A 17,336-nucleotide genomic window follows, 5' to 3' on the forward strand; every position below is an offset into this window, starting at 1 on the left:
GTGTGTATGTCGCTGTCTCTTTCTCTCTCCTCACTTTCTCTCTCTTGTTGTGAAAGGCAGAAGGACAGCAGCTGGTCTCAGCTAGTTCAGCACGTTAAATTGTTCTATTCGTATGCAGTGCTGCTGGGTTTGCTGTGGAGGACTGTAATAAAAGGAGGGAGAGGAGAGGAGGAGGGAAAAAGTGGGGTGTCTTTTGCACACTCCCAGTTCTAAGATTGTCAGCTTCTGAGCCTCTAAGCATATGGGAATATCTCACCTTTTCATGTTAGGTATCGTATTCATGCTTCATGCATATGGAGATTGATGGATCTGGATTCTCTCTGCTTCCATTTTTTCCTCCCCTCCCTCTCCTCTTATTCGAAGCCACATCATTATCTTGTTTTAACCTTCTCAGTAGAGAGAGAGAAAAAAAAGAGGAAAAAGAGAGGAGAGAAGGGAAAAATGACGGAAGAGAATCCAACTCTGCGATTGAGAGATATAGAGAGAGAGAGAAAGAGAGGGAGAGATGTTGAAAGGACACTGATTTCACAATCTTTCAAGTATTGAATAGAAAATGTAAACGAGTTCATCGTTCATGTGATTTTGATGAGGATAATACGAGATGTCATTTTGGTAATAATCATAGTTAATTTTGAACTCTCATTCAAATCAGCAGCATTTTCGATGCAAATAAGTTTCTCATTGTATTAAGAAAGAAAAATTTGTGTAGGGTCGACTAATTTGGGCAAAACTCCCACTAAGCACATAAGCTTGTGGTCAGACGAGTAAAAATGCATTGAGTCCCATGTTTTCTAATAGATGACCAACAAATGAAGCGGTATCGATGCCAATATACCAAGTTTTCTAGAGCGCTAAGAAAAATTTGTGTAGCGCTAATTAATTGGGGCGATTCTCACATTTAATAGAACTAACGTGAAGTCGAATGAGACTAAATACAAGTAGGCTATGTTTTTATGAAATAATCTACATACGACGCGACCTGAATGCTCTTACTACACAAGGTTTTTGAGAAAGAGGTAGTCAATATTAATTGAGGGTGAAAAAAAATTTCAGTATGCCAGAATCACAACTTGATATACGAAGTATCATTATATAAATGGTTTAAATTTTTTTTTTTAAATATCCAACTATTTATATAATTACACTTAGTATACCGATATATTTCCGGCACACTGCAAATTTTATCTTGAGGTTGAAGTAGGGCGTTGGTTTGCTGGGTATTTTGGGGTGGTCTGATCGGATGCTTTAGTAATGATTGCCATCTTTGTTCCTTTGGCCTCCTCCACTTGTCACTCTCTTACACTCGTTTCTAACTTTTGTAACTTTATAAAATAATAGGACACACCCCTCCCCTCTAAAGTCTAGGGCCCACAACCCTATAGATTAAAGTTGTCTCTGCCCTATCTGCAAAACCTGAACAGTGAAAACCCATCCCACTCCTTCCCCTCCCAGTAATTTTCAAATGCCAACAATTTCTGCCAGAAAAAATTGTTCCCGTGATCATTTTGCTTTGGGATATCCACCCTCCAATCCGATCTCCTTCCAAGACCATCAGAAAAATCGAATGCTTGGATAAGTATATGCTTCTTCATAGTCCCATGAGAGAGACTATCATACAAGCCAATATACATCTCTTTAGATTTGTTTCTTATCGAACATCACGTGACAAGAGACACAAATTTTATTATATCTTACTCTCTTTTGAAATATCACGCATATGAATGTGTTATTGTGTACGACCAGCTATATGCAACATTCTTTTACGGATACACATGGTTGATATAAAAAAACAAACAGTCTCACTTTTGTATGTGTAGTTGCACAAACACGTGATACACTGATTATACACTACATTTTCATCTTATAAAAAAAACACTCTCTTGACACGTCACATGAGAATATAAACAAATACTTTGGATTATACACCCGATTTCATGTAAATCTTGTATCAGACTAATTTCCCAAATGAGATTATTTTGATGTCACACTTATAGAGTTTCCAGGTTCCTTATTCAATGAATGCACAAGATATTCCTTCACCTTTTATCTTTACAAAACTAGTTTACAAATATGCCTAAGGCTTCTTCTTCTTCTTCTTCTTCTTCTTCTTCTTCTTCCACCAATCTCTGTTATATTACAAGTTGGTATCAGTATCATACACACATCTACATCTACACCCCCTTTGCTACAGCATCAAAACAAGCATTCTGTTTCTCGACGATCATTGCCTGAGACCGCTTACCACCCAAAACTTGGAGGCTATAATCCTCTCGGACTACAAAATCAAGTAACGCGTGGGTATTGCCAAACCTGAATCAAATGTTGCTGCTCCGGATCCTCATAGTGACAATCCAAAGAAGCTGCCGCATCGCTAACTGTTACATGGGATCCGGTTGATGGAGGAAATCCATCGTGCTCTTCGCAATGCCGCAACTCCAATGCAAGTGACACGTCGTTGCCAACTGCGAAATGATCCAACCCTGGCATGTCATATGTGGAACTGTGACCCGACTTCGAGTCATGCATTTGCCCTGGTTCGATGCTGTCAGCAGTTGTGGATATCAGGCTTTCGTGCAACTCCTCTTTCCTGTCCTCAGATGCTGAGAGATCAACTCTTGCTGCTTCTTTGAGTGCATTTTCTGGTGAAGATTTCGCATCCGTGTCCAAATCACCGAATTCTTCTTTGTACATTTCCTCAATCATGGGCTTCCAAAGCCGTACCCTTGCATTGATAAACCAGTTGGCAACCTGATAACGAACAATGTTAGTTACGACACTATGCAAACAAAACAAGGGTCCATATGGCCTTGGTGATGTAATATTTCAAGGTAAGCTACGAGATTCAAATGATGACGAAGAAATTACAACATTGAGTAGTCATGTTGATGGCATTGAAAAGAAAGGACCAAGTATTAACGTTCATATTTTGAACTGACTGAGAGTTGAATCCCAATTCAAAACCGTGCACGTTAAGAAACCATAACGGAAAAAATAAACGGCGATGCAACAGGAAGAAGACTATAAGTCATCTTACCTGGTTTCTGGTTAATCCTGTCTGCCTTGCAAGCATAATCTTTTCTGAATCCTTTGGGTAGCTGGAGGGACACCAAAAACCACAAAAGAATCAGTGAATTCACAAAAGATTGGCAAGTATGATTTTCAATTAAGGCAAAAAGGTGCTCAAGTACATACGGAAGAAGGAAATGTTCGAACAGCCAAGCACGAAGGATTGAAACAGAGCTTTCCGGAAGTCCTCTTTGAGGCCTCCAAGCATGCTGCAATCCACCAAGCTGCTGAAATGCCCTCTGTTGTCTGAGTTGCTGGTCCACGTAGCGGAGGCGGGGTATTACTGATCCTTGACCATCCGATGAATTATCTTGCTCTCCCAGTCTTTTCCGCGTCACTTGAATTTGGCCCTTGATTGCATCACGCAAACTGCGAAAGTGACGGGAAATTGCTTGGAGAGCAAGTGCAGTGTACGGTCCAGCAGCCCCGTTCCCAGCCACCTTGTCAAAAAATGACACCACAGCTTGCATTTGATGGTAATATTGTTTGTATCTTCTATCTACCTGCAATAACGGCATATCCATTGATGACGTTGCAAAATAAGTAACATAAAAAGGACCTCCGACTAAATCATTAACAAAAGTTTCTACGAATTGCGCTTATTTACCTCATCCAACATGGTTAAAAGTTTGGTCTTCTTGTTCTGCAAATCCTGCCGTTCTGCTGCTGATAACTCGACAGAAGAAATGGTGCTCGATTCACCAGGATCTGATGACCTCGGTAAATGTTGATCATTCCCATCAGTCTCTTTGGAACCATCTGATCCACTACGCTTAAAGCTTTGGTTCTTGTCCAATCGAGATTGCTTCAAAGCCTTTTTTACATTGACCACTTCATCAAGCAACTGTTGTGCGGCCTTGAGGTACTTAGAGCTTAACATAGCGTTCGTGGAACCTAGCGAGTCATACACATATTCCGAATGCATTTCTTTGGATCCCGATGAACACATCGGATTGTAGAAAGCCTGTGTTTTGACAGCCTCATGGCCGCCTCCATATAACCCCGATGCCAAGCTTTCGAAGTTTCTAAACTCCTCGCTCTGATTGTACTCCTCACCCTTCCCTATCATTGGAGCATTGCTCAAAACCGAAGAGAGACTTGAATTCGGATATTGGTACTGAAACGAAGGCAGAGAAACTGGTTGCGGAATTTGGGTGGAAAGGCTAAGAGACAATCCATGATCCTGCATACTATGTTTCCCAATCAAGGACTCGCCGCCAACGTTACAGTCCCTGACTGGATCACTCGTTGGCGGAATAAACATCATTTCACTCCTGCCCCCATCAGAGTCAGCATATTTCTGAGGGGAGAAGTTGCCACCGGACAAGACCTCGGAGTAGGATCCGGCGGCATACGAAGTCTGATTCAGATACATCATCATGTTTCCGGGTGGTTCGGGGTACGAGGGAAGTTTCTCGTCCCCTTGATAAGGGTTCAGTAAGTTTTGATTACTCAAATTTTGGAAATACGTAGCCATGGCTTAATAGCCTAGTATCTTCTTCTTCCTCTGTCTCTCCAAATCTTTGAGTAAATATTGAGGGACGGAAACCAAAATTTACCAAAAACCAATCGAATTGGTGACACCCATTTAACCAAATTACCGACTCCTACCAAGAAAAACAAGAAATTCATCAAATTTACCAAACAAAAATTACCAAAAGCAAAAACCCAATTCAGAAAGTATGCAAGCAGAGTGGTCATACCAGAACACAAGCAAAGTCCAACTCAAAAATCAAGTAGTCATACCAGAACACAAGCAAAATCCAACCCAAAAATCAAGTAATCCAAGGTTAATTAAACCAGTGGAGATTAATGCTAAAAACCCGAAACTAATACTGATTTCATAGCCAAAATACTAACGTAATCAACATAATTAATTAAAATCGAAAACAGAGAAAAGGGTCAGAACTGAAGCAGCAGGGGAAGTAAGAAACTGAAATTACCAGAAAAAAAAATGGAGAAACTTTGAAGAATTGAAGGGAGTTGCAGAAAAGGGAGGAAGAAGAAAAGTCGAGCTATCTTCTTCGACTCTCCGGAATCGAAGACGGACACGAATCCCGAGAGTTATGTTTCCCGAAGAAGACCAACCTCCTTATCATTGGAACAAAGGCACCTACTTCGGCCGAGTATATTTATATTTTAATGCCCAATTGAATAATCGAAGAATTCGAATATCAACACCAACTTGAATTTTTTAATCCCCGGAAGAAATTTAAAATTCAAATGCTCTGTTTTTGTGTATTATTTTAATGGGGATATTGGTTTGGCAATATGTATACGCTAACCAAGAGAAAACAGAGGCAGAAAGTTCTTGGAGAGAGAGAGAGAGAGCGATGGAGAGAGAGAGAGAGAGAGAGAGAGAGAGAGAGAGAGAGAGAGAGCAGGGGAGCGGAATGTGGGTGGTGGTGATGGGTGAAGGGTGACGGGTGGTGGTGGTGGTTGTTTGCTTAAGAGAGTTCAATCAAACGTTATTACGCTAACGGCCAACTAACCACCAGTTGGTGAGTTAAGTAAATGTCGTCCAATTTTCTTTCTTCATTTATTTTTATTTTTATTTTTTTGAAAATTGCAAGTTTATGACTTAAGACTTTTCTACGTTTGTGAAAATTTCAACTGGTATAGATTTTTTTTAATTTTACAATTAATCATCTAAACTTTAGGTTGTGTGACAGTGTAGTGTTGTAAGTATGTGAGAATTCAACGTCGGAAACTTGACGAAACAAAATACAATGTATAATGAGATGGTTAAACTATTAATTGTATCGAGGTGTTTTTTATTTATTTATTTATAAAACACACAAATGTTGTTCATATAGGTAGTTAAATGCGACTTATTAACAATATCAATGTGATGAGTAGTAAGCCAATAATGAAATGCACCACCTCAAGGTAAATTGTGACCGTTTCTTGTCTTTCAACTCCAGCCATGTGACTTTTTAAGTTTTGTCTTTACTTAGTTGCGTGGGAGGTTTGCTTCACACTATTCACGTATCAGTCGAGTTCTTTGAAACGATCAAGTTTGCACATCGCTTCTCGGCCAATTTATTCGGCCTTGATTGGAATTGGTATCAACATTTTCCAACATGCACTAAAATGGGGGCAATTTGTGTGCTAATGAGGTTGTTTTCTCTTCACAAATTTAAATTCTTAGAGTATCACCTATACGTGTGGGATCGATTAGTTTTTTCCTCCAATGGTAGGATACTCATCATTTGAGCCCACAACTTTATAATGCGCCACACTAGATCATGGCCCTCAGGTACTCGATATTTTGGATACGAAGAGGAGTAAGGATGGACTCGTAAAACTAACCCAGACCAGGAAGGGAACTATATGCTTAATCCGGGTCAAACTATCACACACGAGACTCGCCTAGGCCGAGACCAACGCACCACTAGATTTTTAGTGAGCATGCGACAAATCTTGATTTCCATGGTTGGATTACAAAGGTAATATAATCCATACCGTTGAACCGTCACATTGTTGTAATACACAATGCACTAAATCACAGTAGATGCAACGGCTAGCACGAGGCGCATCTAACATGTTTCCATTACATATTTCTTCACCAGGGTCAATCCCAGCTCAAAAACCCTCCACTAAACTCAAAATCTAACTTTTTAGCCCCCTAAACTACATGTATTAGAGAAAGTTTAGGGGCAAGCTTTTAAGGTTTTGAGATTTTAAACTCCCATTGGAGATATAGGCTTAGTTATCCTCGTACCTTACACGCGCGCAAGGATGTTCTTGAAAAAGGTCTTCTTGAATGCCACATGATCATTATTTGATAAAAATATGAGTGATACCGGACGAAGGTACCAAATTGTCAAAATGCATGAAGTACAAGTGGTTGATTGTGAATTATTTAGAGCAAATGTCAATTGCACAAAAATAGAAAATACAAGGGGGTATTATGCAATAAAAGGTTGTGGGTGGAAAACGTGGAAGTGGCAAACTCCCGTGTGTGGTGTAGATGTAGTCGAAGGCCTTGTAGTCGGTTGCTTGGCTCTCGTGTCGGACGAATAGTACGGTGCGTTTAGGTCCAAACATTAACGACCGAAGGTACAGTTTTACCTGTTTTGGCGGTCCCGCCATAACGCGCATATGAAGGTACAGTTTTACCTGTTTTGGCAACTACTTAGGGATTTTGCAAACCTAAAAAAGCTTATATTAGGCTTTTTATGAAAAATAATTCTGAGATTGGTATAACTTCTTATTTTAGTTCTTGAAATTTAAAATTGTGGTCTTAAGATTGTTTAATGTCAATTATTTTGATCATTCCGTGAGAAATCTCTGTTAAGTTAAGGGTATTTTCATCAAATCATTTTCTTCCATAGAATTAGAGGTTTCTTCAATTTAACACAAATTTTTCATAGAATGACCAAAATAATTGACGGTGAACAATCTCAAAAACTAATTATATCGATCTTAAATATCATGAACCAAAATGAGGAGTCATAATAATTTTATAGACTATTTTGGCTAAAAAAAAAACCCTTAAATTATAAAGCGTTTTTGCTTACCCCTAATTCAAGGTAACCATCATAAATGCCATAACATAAATTTGGGACCTTTTACTTCTTCTTTTTTTAAAAGGACCTTATACTTAAGAAATGAGAAAATTAATTTTGAATTCAGTTTGAGCAATTAAGTTGTTTATAAATGCTTTCTAAGTTTAATTAAATTGTCTTGACAAAAAAGTTTGAAAAATTCAACTCTAAAAAAAGATACATGCTCACCATTCACCAACAAATGGCGAATTTAATAAGAGATTAGAAAAATAATCTAGAAAGTCTTTTCGGAGACGCTATAATAGTCTGGTACGAGGCCTATCGGCACCAACTAACTGTTAGATGAAGGAATTAGGTTGCTTGGTGGTTCAATGACCAAACTTTGGGGTCTTGATTTTCACCATTTGTGCCGGTGGAAGGAGGGTAAGGCTACTTTAATAGGCCAATGATCAAGTCTTTATTTGTAGTTCGTCTCGTCTAATCATTTTATTATAACTGTTTTTAAAATTCCACTCTTATCATCAATATATTTATTTCTCTTCAAAACCTCGTCTCAAAATTGCCAACCAAACTGTTTCCACCAGAAATATAATCCAAATATATTACTCCACCAAATGGACCTAATTATAATTTAGATTAATGACCCAATTGTTCATATCCAAACATTTGAAAACCAGTAATCATATTTCTTAAAACAAGAAACTAATTAATGATTATAGTAAAAGAAAATTAATAAAAATGGTTTGAAAACTTTGAGTTTTAATGATAAGGACAAAATAAAAGATAAAATGAATAATATTAGAATTGACTTTTTAATGTAAAAATATGATTTTTGATTAAAGTGAACAACACCTAAAACTTTTCGTTAAACTTCCCACCGAAACAAAAGAAACTATTAATTCTATAATTATATGCTTAGATTAGACGACCACGTGTTCGATTTGGTGCGACTTTTCTATATCGAAATTATATTAGAAGAATATCTTTTGGTTCCATAGAAATTAAAATTAAATAAAGGTAACGACCTGCACCAACACAAAAAAAAAAAAATATAAATATATATATAAACGACCACGCGGATTACGCAATCCAATATTATCAGCGTGGCAAAACCAAACCTCAAAAACTTCCAGTAATCAGTGGGTCCTGCCGAAGAAGAAATTTTTTTGTGTAACGGAACTATAATTCGAAATATAAATATTATATACAAGTAGTCGACTAAAATTCTGGAAGGAGATATTCTTCGGTTCCTTTCCATCAAATTCATTAAGTTCAAAGTTCGGATAATTGAAATTTGATCTAACGGTTACAGTTATTATAATTTTTAACAGAGCTTCTGTTTGTAACCGTTGAATCAAATTTCAACGATTCGGATTCCAAACTTGGTGGAATTAATGAAAAGAGACCATCTCCGAATCTCTTTCCTAAAATTCTAATGATACTAGGCACATTAAAAAATTGTTTTCACTAGAGATAGTTCTGTTGCAACGGTTAGATCAAATTTCAACGATTTAGATTTCAAATTTGATGGATTTAGTGGAAAGAGATCATCTCCGGATCCCTTTCCTAAAATTCTAATGATACTTGTTATATCTATTGTCGTGTTTTTGATTCATTCAAAAATTGTTTCCGCCGGAGATAGTTCTGTTGAGAGTGGCGGTTGCTCGCACGCGTGACCACCTTTTTGATAAAATATAGTTTAATTTTTATTTTTTTGGAAATTTTGTGATCCCGAATTTGACCAGTCATATAAAGTAAAATACTTTTTCTGAATTTTTTTCAGAGAAAATTGAGAGCAAATGCTAGCTGAGGAAGGAGAGTAGGGAGGAGAACTCGAATCAGCCGTCGTCGTCCGCCTCTGTGTCCACTTTCTCCGGAAACGATGACTAGCTCCTCCTCCACTTCACGCAAGGTTTACTTCTCTCTCTCTACAATTTAAATATTTATTTATTTATTTTTAATGGAATTTTTTGGGTGCGTAGGCTTTAAGCAAGATCGCCTGCAATCGTCTGCAGAAAGAGCTGGTGGAGTGGCAGGTGAATGCTCCGGCAGGTTTTAGTCACAAAGTCACTGATAATCTTCAGAGGTTCCATTTCCAATTTCTTTAAATTTAAAGTGTTAATCTCCTTTGTTTTGCGATTAATCATGTGATTAGTGTTTATTTCCTTGAAATTTTGTGTTAAGATGGGTAATCGAAGTCACCGGAGCTCCGGGAACTCTATACGCTAACGAATTGTATCAGCTCCAAGTTGATTTCCCCGAGCATTACCCCATGGAAGCACCACAGGTCCATAAGATTCAGACTTTAATGTTTGCTTTTCTCTTAATGCTGTTTGGCTGCCAAGAAAATTATTTCGAAACCGAAGATTGACTATTAGGTTTAAGTTGTTTAAGTACTTATACATATCGTTTGGTGGTTGTGTAGTTATCAGGGTTTCAAAAAATTGGCGAATACAGAACGATTAGCAACTTAGTAGCGCACAATGTTCGATTTATATTTGAAACTTTTCGCTTAAATGACTGGTTTGTAGTTTCTATATTGTTTGTTTCGGTGTTCAGGTGATTTTTGTCTCTCCGGCTCCTCTGCATCCTCACATTTATAGCAATGGCCATATTTGTTTAGGTACCGTTCTTGTCTTTTAACTTTGTTTTAGTATTTTCCACTATCTTTAGTTTTCAGTATTGGGCCGGTATGGAACTAAAGTCTTGGCGTGAATTCGTACTTTGTTCTTACGGAAGTAGACAATTAGATGGTTGTTATATTATTCGAGTCATTGCTTTGACCTGTGCGATCGTTAGTTTCATTCTATCAAAATGATGACTAGTTGTTAAGTTGGTCAAACGTTACATCGCAATGTTTGCTTGCAAGTTAGGCAACTTTATAATAAGCTTAATTGAATTCTATTGAATTTTCAGACCGTTAGAATTTGGCCTTGCCTTGGAGAGTATCCTTCTCTATGCAACTATGCTTGAGGCAAACGTCACCTAACGTTTTGATCATAGCACTAGCCCTTTGGAACGTTTCATTTTGCGTTCTGTGATAGAAATCTAATGTCTCATGACATGCAATTTTTTCATTAGCATCAAATGTTGGAGAGTACAGTCCAATGCCGGTCAACCATAACCCGAAAAAACAGATCAGGATTCGAGTTAAAAGAAGTAGAGTAATATATTTTGTTGATCCACACCCACAAGCCTCTGGTGCTTACTGTAGTGAGTACACTTGATCTTGGGACGTGCCTGGTTGGAGGTTGTGATATTCTGAATTGGCTTGATATGAAGATTGACAAGAAAATAAACTAGAAATGAATTTATAAAGAAAGGACCAGGAATAGGATAGCTCGTAGTTGGAGCTCAAATTCCAGTTTCAACTCCTATTTGGTTACTGTAAGCGACAATAATGAGTCCAGAGGCATGGTCGCGTGAGGTACTGCCAAGCTCACAGCTGAAGTTGTGAGGCTTTGGTCACCGGATAGAATCTTCTAGGTGCTGCCTGCTGGGAGTCATTTGGCATCCCTGATGTTTGCATCTATTCTTGTTATTGCTGTTTTGAGCTTTTAAAGCTTTGGTTTTTGATTCACTGTGAAATGCACGGCTAAGGTGATCACAGTTTGATCAGTTCGATCAATTCGAGACATTATTTTGAATTTATTGTTGATGAAATACAAAACTGTTACGTACCTGATGGTTCTGATTATTAGGATGAAATGAGCACCAGCTAACTCATTTTTCGGTAACGGATTGTGTTTTTCTTTGCAGACATTCTATATGATTCATGGTCCCCAGCCATGACGGTTAGTTCAATCTGTATCAGCATTCTGTCCATGTTATCGAGTTCCACGGAGAAGGTATGGTGGTTGAATTCATAGATTTTGATGATCTTACTTCACCCTACATTAATTCGGTAAAGCAAACTCACAACCCTCATTCGTGCAATTTACCATTGTGCAGCAATGCCCGGCGGATAACGATCGATACGTGAAGAACTGCAGGAACGGCAGATCTCCCAAGGAGACGAGATGGTGGTTCCATGATGACAAAGTGTAATATAATGACCTAACAAATGTTTATTAACTATTTATATAAAAAAGGGGGTTTGATTTGGAGTACTATTTAATCAATGTTGTTATTGAGAGGGAGAGGGAGAGGGAGGGAAGGGAGGAGGCGGCCGGCTGGCAGGGAACATGTTCCCCAACTCTTTAAACATATTTGTTTGCCATTGCTTAGAATAATACAGGGTGGTGTTGTCGGCATATTTTTTTTTACCTTTCGCATACATTTTCAATTTTCGACCGTCGAAAGGGAATTAAATGATAAAAATTAACAGAGTGTGTATGTATATCAAGTGAGGTGAAATATGAATTAGATTGTGTACCTGCAACTATGAATACTATCGGAATTCAATGACGTAGCCACCCACAAGGCTAAGGTGGGTTGTAGCCCAATGAGGTTTTCTGTAAGGGTAGTGTTATCTATGCATTTATTTTTACTTCTCACACGCCTCTCTCAATTTTTCAATTGTTTGGATTGAATGAATTGAAGATGATCACTAACAAAAAATTAATAAGGCTATGTTGGAGGTAAAAATAGGTTTGTGAATAGAACTATTCTTTTGTAAACTCATGCTTGTAACCTACTCAATTTTAATACAGATTATTATTTAATGTATATTTAGTAAAGGGTAGGTAGTAAATAATACGTTTTATGCTAAAAATGATAAATTAGTTCTATCTCTAGTCCCCTTTTATCTTATTATTTAGAGAAAAGGACCATTTATCCTATGTAATTTAGCTTTTGTGCTTCTTACTTAGGAAAAGAAAAATAATTTTTTATCCACAATTAAATCCCCATCTCCGCAATTCCTTACTTTTAGTTGCGATTTTCGAATGAATGTCACATTTGGTACGTTCTTAATCTCTTTATTTACTTATTCTTGATTTAATTAGTACGTTGATTATTTATGTGGTCCTTGAATTTATCGGTTAGGGTTTTGATTTTGAGAATAGTTTATATTATATTGTTGTTCTTTTATATTGATTGTTATATAATTTTATATAAGCAAAAAAATAAACATATGATTTTATGATACTATTTTCAACTAGTCCACTAAAGAAAAAAATTCTAGCTCTGGCCTTGTGTCAAATATCATGTCTCCATCCTTGTTTATACAAATAGTGAGCTCCGTTTGGTTGATCAATTAGACTTGTGTCGTTTTGGTCCTAATAAGATTACAAAGCAATCGTTTGATAATCATTTTGTTTTCAGTTTTCAAAGCGAAAAGAAAAATTAAAAACTAAAAATGAAATGGTTATCAAACGGCCCCTAAGTTTTTATGGTAGATGGTTTCAAAAGGGCTTTTGACTGTGCAATGCGAGACAAAGACTCAGAGTGACGGATTCATTATTGACTATTGAAATTACACAAAAGCCCTTAATAATGGGTGTTAACGAGTTTCGCGGGTTCACCCAAAATGACCAGTTAACCACCCGACCCGTTAAACACTCACCCAAATACTCATTTTAACGGGACGGGTCGGGTCGGGTTTGAAATGTCAGGTCTACTTTTGATTATTCTAAAAAAATCTCAAGTATGTTATCAGTCTCGAGTCAATTGTTTTAATACATCGGGATGGCGGCAATCGCACTGAGTTAACTATTTTTTGATACAAGGTGGCGGCATTTTACTACTGTTAATCAATTGAGCTACAAATTCTTTAAAACTTGAAAACTTTTTGCATCAACCTTAATTAAGTAGATTAGTGTTGAATATCGTTTCTTATTCTCTTATTCGTTCTTTGAATCAGCGTCATTGTTCACTTGTCGTTTCTAAAATATCCCAAAACGGTTCGCTTCAGCTGTGTTTTCCCTCCGCTAAGAAAGACGAGCGAGAGGTTTAGTTTGGGGAACAAATGCTATCGCGACGACTTCCTTTCACGGCGGTTTCCTTCTCATGGCGGCGCCCCGGACTCTCGAACTTCTTCCCTACCCAGATGGCTCCGATGGCGCAGCCGTCTCACCACTCGCTCTCCGTTTGCCCTAATAAAGTTAGCATAATCCCCTTCTGTTCTTCCAGCCCTCAAATCTCCGCCGAACTCACCGACTCAATCCCCCAACCGCCGTCGAAACAAGTAACCGTCCTTCCCCTTCAATTTAATTTTCAATTTCTTGGCTTTTGCAGAATTCAATCAGTAATTTTTCCTTTTTGGTTGATGAAAATGCATGATTTTGCTTCTTTTCCGTGAAGTTTCTGTTTTTTGAATGCTGTTTCGGTTGCAGGGTCCTCTTGAACCCGGTCTGTATCTAGTCGAAACTCCGATCGGAAACCTCGGAAGATATCACTCTACGGTGCTCCCTCAATTTCTACATATAAAGTGACAAAACAATGTTTTCCTTTTCTCTTCACTTTTTAATTTGATATCGAATCGAATTTCGACAATGCAGGGCTCTCCGGATCAGCTCATGTAATACTTTCTGAAGACACTCGGCATTCGGGGAAGCTGCTCCACCATTACAGCATCAAAACTCCCCTTGTAAGTGAATTGGGAGTTTTTGGGGGTAATTTTGGTTGGCTTTTAGATTTAGTGGTTTTAATTTATGCTTCTAGATTACAGCTGAGCTATCACAAATTCAATGAAGCTCAAAGGGGACAAACAGTGTTGAAGCGGTTGAAGGAAGGCGAAATTGTGGCGCTCATAAGCGATGCTGGGATGCCGGGCATCAGTGATCCTGGTACGGAATTGGTGAGGTGCTTCCCCATGTTCATTAGTTTTCTTTACTTTTACAGCAAGCAATTCATCATGTATCAGCTTGAATTGATTTTGTCAATTGTTTAGTCATTCGGGACAATATGAATTTGGAGTAATGTAGTGTACAGTGTTGAAGCGGTTGAAGGAAGGTGAAATTGTGGTGCTCATAAGCGATGCTGGGATGCCGGGCATCAGTGATCCTGGTACGGAATTGGTGAGGTGCTTCCCCATCTTCTTTAGTTTTCTTTACTTTTACACCAAGCAATTCATCATGTATCAGCTTGAATTGATTTTGTCAATTGTTTAGTCATTCGGGACAATATGAATTTGGAGTAATGTAGTGTATATTATTGCGGATATGGTTTAGATATATATGTATCATGTAGCGGTGCAATTGATATCAAGTTTTGCTGCAGGCGAAGCTGTGTGTGGATGAAAACATCCCTGTTATTCCTATACCTGGGCCGTCCGCTTTTGTGGCTGCTCTCTCTGCCTCTGGCCTGTCCACGGATGAGCTTACGTTTGGTAAGTTTTCCATGGAAATGATGTTGCAGATATTCTTCTTGGTGGATGTGGCTTGAGGGACAAGATGTATATAGAACTCTGAACTGATTATACTTCTGCAGTTGGATTTCTCTCTAAACATGCTGGATCTAGAAGAGAGAGGTTGACGGTTTCAGCAAATGAGGGGACGACCCAAATATTCTATGTGCCTCCCCACAAACTTCAGCAGTTTCTTGAAGAGACTTCTTCAGTTTTTGGTGTTTCAAGGTAAATACTTTGAAGGCTTCTGATTAAAAATCAATTTTAATAAAGGTTTTAAGAAAAAAATACCAACTTCAATAAAAACTTCCAATCCCTTCCCATTCTATTTGGATTAAACCACAAATTGTGAGAAAATACACCTATAAGCATTTCTCCCCATTATGTTTTGATGTTTGAGTTTATTGTTTTTTTCACATGTATACAAACAATAAAGTTAGAGAACTTATGAGAAAATTCATTATTTAACATGTTTTTTTGAAGGTCACTGTTGGACAGTGACAATGAGACCGGAAAATTTGATCGGTCAGTTGCCAGAAAATTTGATTAACCGGTTATAGGAAAAGGTTGGCCGGTCAAAAAAACATGGTAGGATTGAGTGGCACTCATGTAATTATTTTGAGTTATAGTATTATTTACAGAATTGTTTTGGTCAACTTTTCTATTGGTACCTAAACTGAAAACATGGTATTTTAGCCAAAAGTTTTTTGTAGAATTAGTATTTAAACTAAAAGGTCCTATACTCCATACTTTTATCCCTCACTAACTCATTGATATGATTGTTTATTAGTTTTTGTCATGATGAGTTACAAATTGAACTTTTAGTTTTTGTTATGGTGAGTTACAAATTGAACTTCCATTTATAGGTTTATGCACTTTTACTGATTTAGTGGTTTTACAAAAAAACTGATTTGGTGATTTTGTGATTGTGTTTCAGAAAATGTGTCATAGCTCGTGAAATTACAAAAATTCATGAAGAGGTAGGTTTATGGTGATGTCTCTTATTTATATCTGTTATACATTATTTTCCTCATTTCATTTGTGAAGAATCTCATGCGATTAACTATTTTAAAATCCCACTACGTAATTTATCAAGAAACGAAAATTGAACTAATTTATGAGTAGTATTTAAGTCTTCTTTCTGATGATATAACTTCTTAAATTTTTGCATACCGAAGACTAGTAACTGATCATATGGACAATGTCTCTGTAAAAAATTGCATGACTGGCCAATGCCAGTAGAAACTTGTTGCTCAAGATTGTCTTTAGGCTAAGTTTCAGACTCTACACATTTGGCTTTCTTTATGTGTTAGACTACAGCCTCAGTTTCTTTTGCTCTGCCCAAGCAGACTGTTTCTGTAATTTCTTTTGGGCTCTGCATTGCTCGTCCGACATTTTAGGCACAGGACGATCGCACTTGACTAATGTTTTGGCAATGTGATTTGAACCTCTCGGAACCCAGATCCCATTGGGGAATAACTCAACAAGTCAGTTGGACAACTTGTATGAATGTACTTAATTCGATATGCGTATATTATTTGCCGTCTTCCTATTAAGTTCAAATTCAGTGATAAAGTTGCTATTCTGTTGATATTTTTGTTTTTAATTTTTCAAATGCTAGCATGTTCTTTCACAAATAATTGCTATTCTGTTGATTTCGTCTTGTGATCTTGACTTATTTTACGATGTGCGTCGAATTTTGATGCCTTGTCAGTTTTGGCGGGGTACATTGGGGGAAGCTGCAGAAGCGTATTCCACTCACCAGCCAAAAGGTGAAATTACAGTATGAATTGAAGGAAAGGAAAATTCTCCGGTTGTAGCTCCTTCAGAGTCCCAGCTTGAGGATGAGTTAAGAGATTTGATCTCAAGTGGGCACGGTCTTTCTACGGTAATGACTCCTATTTCCGTCATCGGATATTAGTCTATTTCACAGAAGTGTGTATGCCTTTTCCAAGTTTTGAAAGATTACGAAGAATTTATCTTTTCTTCCGTTTGTTGATCATGAACTGTTGAGCGGTTGAGGGTTTTGACAACTCTTATGTACATATGTAGGCTGTCAAATTAGTGGCCGACGGGACATCAGTTCGGAGGAAAACAATATATTCAATCGCATTGAAACAATTCGGGAAGCAACCTGGTTCACAGAGTGATGCAGATCCATGCAAGCCACAGCTAGAGGAGTGAAACCTTATATGTTAATGGCAGACCGCCGGACCACGTATTTTGCGAGTAGATTTCACTTAACGTGTACTGCATTCACATTTCTGTATACTGAAATTTAATTTATACTAAATTTGATTTTCTCTAATTGCAAGGCTGTACTTCATGTTTTCTTCTACTTCTGCATAGAGACCTCTCTAAGAAGGGTATAACTGTAATTTTACAAACCATGAAGGATGATGGAGCCATGGAACAGGAACGAGCTTATGTGGAAGAGGTTGAGGACAAAGACTTCCAAGTCCTTGAACAAA

General features: G+C 37.7%; 2 protein-coding genes and 1 pseudogene across 3 annotated transcripts; 2 read left to right on the plus strand and 1 right to left on the minus strand.

Annotated features, from left to right (window-relative positions):
- Positions 1-1,930: 1,930 nt before the first annotated feature.
- On the minus strand, positions 1,931-5,482 carry LOC137718009 (BEL1-like homeodomain protein 3). The gene is made up of 5 exons (XM_068457535.2): positions 5,010-5,482; positions 3,674-4,673; positions 3,193-3,569; positions 3,035-3,095; positions 1,931-2,748 (listed from the first exon to the last, which is right to left on the minus strand). The coding sequence occupies exons 2-5, from the start codon at positions 4,541-4,543 to the stop codon at positions 2,284-2,286; spliced, it is 1,773 nt and encodes a 590-aa protein (XP_068313636.1). The 5' UTR covers positions 4,544-4,673; positions 5,010-5,482; the 3' UTR covers positions 1,931-2,283.
- Positions 5,483-9,175: 3,693 nt separating this feature from the next.
- Positions 9,176-11,694, plus strand: LOC137718340 (putative ubiquitin-conjugating enzyme E2 18). Its single transcript, XM_068457870.2, has 6 exons — positions 9,176-9,489; positions 9,560-9,663; positions 9,762-9,864; positions 10,137-10,200; positions 11,337-11,425; positions 11,529-11,694. Exons 1-6 carry the CDS (start codon positions 9,460-9,462, stop codon positions 11,622-11,624), a joined length of 486 nt encoding a protein of 161 aa, XP_068313971.1. The 5' UTR covers positions 9,176-9,459; the 3' UTR covers positions 11,625-11,694.
- A 1,881-nt stretch (positions 11,695-13,575) lies between these two features.
- Positions 13,576-17,173, plus strand: LOC137718743 (uncharacterized; annotated as a pseudogene). The gene is made up of 9 exons (XR_015965114.1): positions 13,576-13,704; positions 13,864-13,921; positions 14,018-14,106; positions 14,188-14,316; positions 14,739-14,847; positions 14,949-15,093; positions 15,803-15,845; positions 16,580-16,753; positions 16,918-17,173. The product of XR_015965114.1 is annotated as an uncharacterized LOC137718743 (transcript).
- The last annotated feature ends 163 nt before the right edge of the window (positions 17,174-17,336 follow it).

Source organism: Pyrus communis, chromosome 8 (genome assembly GCF_041283825.1).
Source record: "Pyrus communis isolate YQ-2024b chromosome 8, ASM4128382v1, whole genome shotgun sequence".
Classification (NCBI taxonomy): Eukaryota; Viridiplantae; Streptophyta; class Magnoliopsida; order Rosales; family Rosaceae; genus Pyrus; species Pyrus communis.